Source organism: Populus euphratica, unplaced genomic scaffold, assembly GCF_000495115.2.
Source record: "Populus euphratica unplaced genomic scaffold, PopEup_1.0 scaffold111.1, whole genome shotgun sequence".
NCBI lineage: Eukaryota > Viridiplantae > Streptophyta > Magnoliopsida > Malpighiales > Salicaceae > Populus > Populus euphratica.
In genome coordinates, this window is record NW_011499877.1 from 1,131,942 (window position 1) to 1,136,072 (window position 4,131).

Consider the following 4,131-nt stretch of genomic DNA (forward strand, 5'->3'; position numbering starts at 1 on the left):
GCGGTCTAACGATTTTTAAAAAATCTTTGTGCAATGACGATATTCCACTCGCCATTGTTGCCCAAAGTTGAATGCTTCATGGACTATCACTTCCAAAAGAGAACCAGAAGACATCGGGGGTGTCTGTAAATGTGATTGACGTCTATCCCGTGTTAGATGGGATGAGAAGCTTCCATTCAATTATACATTTGCAGACTTTATCTGTATCATCATCTTTTATACCTTCTGGCATCATAAGAGTATTGAAACAACCAGGAGATGCAGAACAAGTTCTTGATAGATAAAAGTCAGGAAAGTATTGTGCTACAGCTGCTGTTCCATGAAGAAAATGATATGTTGCACAATCGAAGGCAACTTCGTAGCTAGTTAACCTACGGAGAAAAGACCATATATTCAAATTTATTTGCTTCGATGCATCAGATAAAGAACATTGCGTGGCCATGCTAAGATGGTGCACGGGGAATGTGCATCCAACCTGAAGCCATTTCTTCTGTCCTAAAAAGTACAAAAAGAAGAATTTTGAGAACCCAACACTGTACTGGTCATAGCGAAAAGCAGAGCCACAAAGTTTCAGAAATTAGGAGATGTGTAATGGTTTCTTCTCAGCAACTGCAGTGTACCATGATTTCCATGCTTCCGTGTAGTGGGAAAAATTAGATGTGTAATGGTTTCTTCCCAGCAACTTCAGTGTACCATAATTTCCATGCTTCCGTGTAATGGGAAAAGAGATCTCTCAGAGCTGCAAAATTCAGCATATGAGCTTTTCATATTTCCACACTCGGGTTCTAAAAATTCAACAAGAAAATTCAATTGGATGACAAGGCATATCAAGATAAACGATTAACAACAAGAATAGAGAACTAAGTGAAAGAGTGTGGATAGGACGAGGAAAAAAAAAAGTGGACGACTGAAGTATTGCTCAAAAGTGGAGGTCTCAAGGGAATGGGTCCAGATATTTTAGCAATCCACTGTAGTGGATAAACAAAGTGATATGACCTAAGCAAACCCTATTTGCTTTTCTTGGATGTATAGCTCTACTAGCATAATTCTAAACAATAGCCTATTGACAATTTTCATGCCTTCAGGTAACTCAGCAAGGGAATCATCAGCTGTCCAACTCATTGCAAGATATCACAAGGAAACATGAAATGAAAAGCTGACCAGATTATGTAAGACGGGTGTTTGTTGTTCACTGATGCACATGGATTTCTGAACCTAACGTCAAATAATTGGAACTTGAAAACTGATATGATCAAAGTATTTCACTGAACTTTTAACTAAGCATTAGATTGTACCTTGGTTGTGATATTGAGGACGAAAAGTAGAGGAAAGACCCTCCCAATCATAGACCCGAGTCAGTTTGTCTTCAGGGTTTCCCGCTTTGGCCACGCTAACAGGAGCAAAGGGGCCAAACTGGAAACTTCCCGACTTCTGCTGTAAATCCTGACCAAAATAGCCTCTCTCGGCGACAGTTACCGTATTTTCATCTTTTATTTGTTGCATCTTCAGATTCTGGCTTTTATCCCCGTCAACTGAAGAATCCATTTTGTTTCTTTTGAAACATGTGTTTGTGATATCAGCTCCAAATGTCCTCTTCTTAGACTCAAAAGGAGCCAAAGGATCACCAGATCCGTTCTCTGATTTGCCTCTGAAGCCTAACCATCTGAATGCAGGTTTCCTTGTATCAGCAGTATGGGTCTGCAACACATTTAATAAACATCAGAACTTCAAAGAATTGTATTGGCGCTTGAGTAAAAAATGCTAACATGATCCTTTTAGTTTTTCAACAAGTATGTGTCGTAAGTGATTACCTTCTCAATAAGTTTCAGAGAAGACAACACATTTGCAATGTCATATAGCCTCCTTACTTTCGCTGTACAATCATGTTATTCAGAGGATGTAAATCAAAGAAGTAGATCACCAATAGCTCTTCTCAAAAGTAGATAAGGTGAGAAAAATTACTTCTCATAATTGACAAATTGTGGCCATCTCCAAGTAATAACTTGGCAGATTCATCGAGTGAGATCAAATTTGCCTAAAAATGAATCCCTCATAAGCACCATAATAACAGATAATGGCATAGAAGACCTATTAAGAATTAAACTTTTTTAAGATTTCACTCACGTTGGAGCACACAAAGAGCTTCACGAAGTTCTGAGTAAGAAGCCCCAACGACTTTTCTCTCCGATGATCTGTAACAAAAATAATTGAGCTTGTTATAAGATGCCAAGAAAAGTAGATGGGTATAATATCCACCGTTTCCTTAATGACCCAACTGACAACAACTGAAGTCCACCCAAAAAATTTGAACAAAACAAAGGTCTAGTTCCAGTTTGACACATCACAAGAATAAATAATTAAAGGACCTTTGTAAGTTCGTTGAAGTAATTGCTTTTCTAAATCATATACATATACTAGGAAAAAAAATTACGAGTACAGGTGATGTAACATACTGACAAAACAAAGAAAGAAAACATCAGTATAGATATGTTCATAAAAAAGAGAGGACATTACCAGATCTTGACACAGCCGTAGATTTGATAATACCAGAATTCTCATTCTGGCTTCCTGTGTTAGGATTAGAATCAGAGTCATCGTCCTCGTCCTCATCATCATTTGCAACCTAAAAATTCAAAACACGCGCACAAAATACAGATTAACCCAAAACCCAACATGAAAACGAAAGAAAGAAACCCTTTTTAAAACACAGTTTATTCATGATGAAAGAATAAATAAACCCTTAAAAATCACTTACTTTCGCGGAATTATTGCTTTGCCTATCAATTGTATTGACATTATCTCTCAAACCCTCTTCCTATTATATCACCAACAACATAAAATCAGTCCAATTTTCGAAAAATAACAACACTTCATAAAACCCTTATCTAGCTCAAATATACGAAACAAAACCTGAAATTTTATTTTTTTGGGTTATTTCTATTACCTTCAAATCTTGTAAAGCTTTAGGGACTGAAGCAAATCCCTTCCATGAATACTTATTCTTCGCCTTTCTTGCAAGAACCTAAAGAAAATAGAGGGGAAAAAACATATAAGAGAACTCACAAAACAAACATTAAAAAATCACAACATGATAAATCAAGAATCTCACCCCAACACTCTCCAAGACATTCACTATATCATAGATCCGTCTTCTCTCAACTCCTGCAAATCACAAACCCATTAAAAAAGGAATTCAAGATTCCACCCAAAAAAAATACAAATCAATACATCTAAACCATAATAACCGGTAAATTTTCAAAATCAGGAACGAATAAAGAAATAATGAAAACCTAATTTAGAAGCGGCATCATCAAGTCCAATCACGTCAATGTCATCTCGATTATACAGGGTCAAAAAACTGCAAAATAAACAAATAAAAATCAATTTAATTCCGGGAAAATTCTGGGTTTTTGAAAGAAAGGAAGAGGGAAATATGGGTTTATTAACTTGGTGCATAAGAGACCGAGAGATTTCTGTTTTCTGCTATAAGCGTGATGCCTTGAAGGGGGATCTATGATATCGGTATAAGACAAGGCCATTATCTTCTTGTTTGGCTGAAGATCTGATGCAGTTAATGGAACTGCAAGGACTGTGGATTTGATTTGATAAAAAGAGGGAGGAAGGGAAGAGAGGTTAATACCGTTAAAAAGGAAGGCGGAGATTGGAGAAGAGAGGGTTTGTTGTTTGACTTATTGTAGGCGGGGGTTTGGAATTTGAACAGAGGAAGAGGAAAAGGAAGAAGACGTTTGGAGGGTTAATTGTCTTTTAAAAACTGAGCTCTAGCGGGAATTTGAATTCTCCATTCCCTCTTTTTTTCACGTAGACGCGCTCTCTACGTTTGTGTAATTATGATGCCATGATGATTGTTGAGGAGTGCTTTTGGTTTTGGGATATTTTTTAAAAGTAATTTTAGTTTAAAAAGGATGTTCAATTAAAAAAATGTAGTATTTTATGATGGTTTTAATATATTAATGTTAAAAATTAAAAAAAAAAATTATATATTTTTAATTAAAAAACTATTTTAAAAGGTATAATGTATCACAATCACAATTCAAAATATAAACGAAAGTATTTTTAACCCTAAAAAGATAATTAGATTTTATTATTATTATTTACATTTAGGATGATGCT

At 35.7% G+C, this 4,131-nt stretch overlaps 1 protein-coding gene across 1 annotated transcript; it reads right to left on the reverse strand.

Moving 5' to 3' along the window:
- Positions 1 to 259: 259 nt before the first annotated feature.
- Positions 260 to 3,835, reverse strand: DEL1 (DP-E2F-like 1). The gene is made up of 12 exons (XM_011030333.1): positions 3,448 to 3,835; positions 3,291 to 3,358; positions 3,110 to 3,162; positions 2,945 to 3,022; positions 2,756 to 2,815; positions 2,515 to 2,623; positions 2,125 to 2,192; positions 1,963 to 2,035; positions 1,812 to 1,873; positions 1,296 to 1,698; positions 700 to 739; positions 260 to 626 (listed from the first exon to the last, which is right to left on the reverse strand). The coding sequence occupies exons 1-12, from the start codon at positions 3,537 to 3,539 to the stop codon at positions 578 to 580; spliced, it is 1,155 nt and encodes a 384-aa protein (XP_011028635.1). The 5' UTR covers positions 3,540 to 3,835; the 3' UTR covers positions 260 to 577.
- Between the last annotated feature and the right edge of the window lie 296 nt (positions 3,836 to 4,131).

Coding starts and splice junctions, on each gene's coding strand:
- DEL1 (XM_011030333.1), bottom strand. CDS start 3,539: ATGGCCTTGTCTTATACCGATATCATAGATCCCCCTTCAAGGCATCAC. Junction 3,163..3,290: donor TGATGCCGCTTCTAAATTAG/GTTTTCATTATT, acceptor TGTGATTTGCAG/GAGTTGAGAGAAGACGGATC. Junction 1,874..1,962: donor CAATTTGTCAATTATGAGAA/GTAATTTTTCTC, acceptor ATGATTGTACAG/CGAAAGTAAGGAGGCTATAT.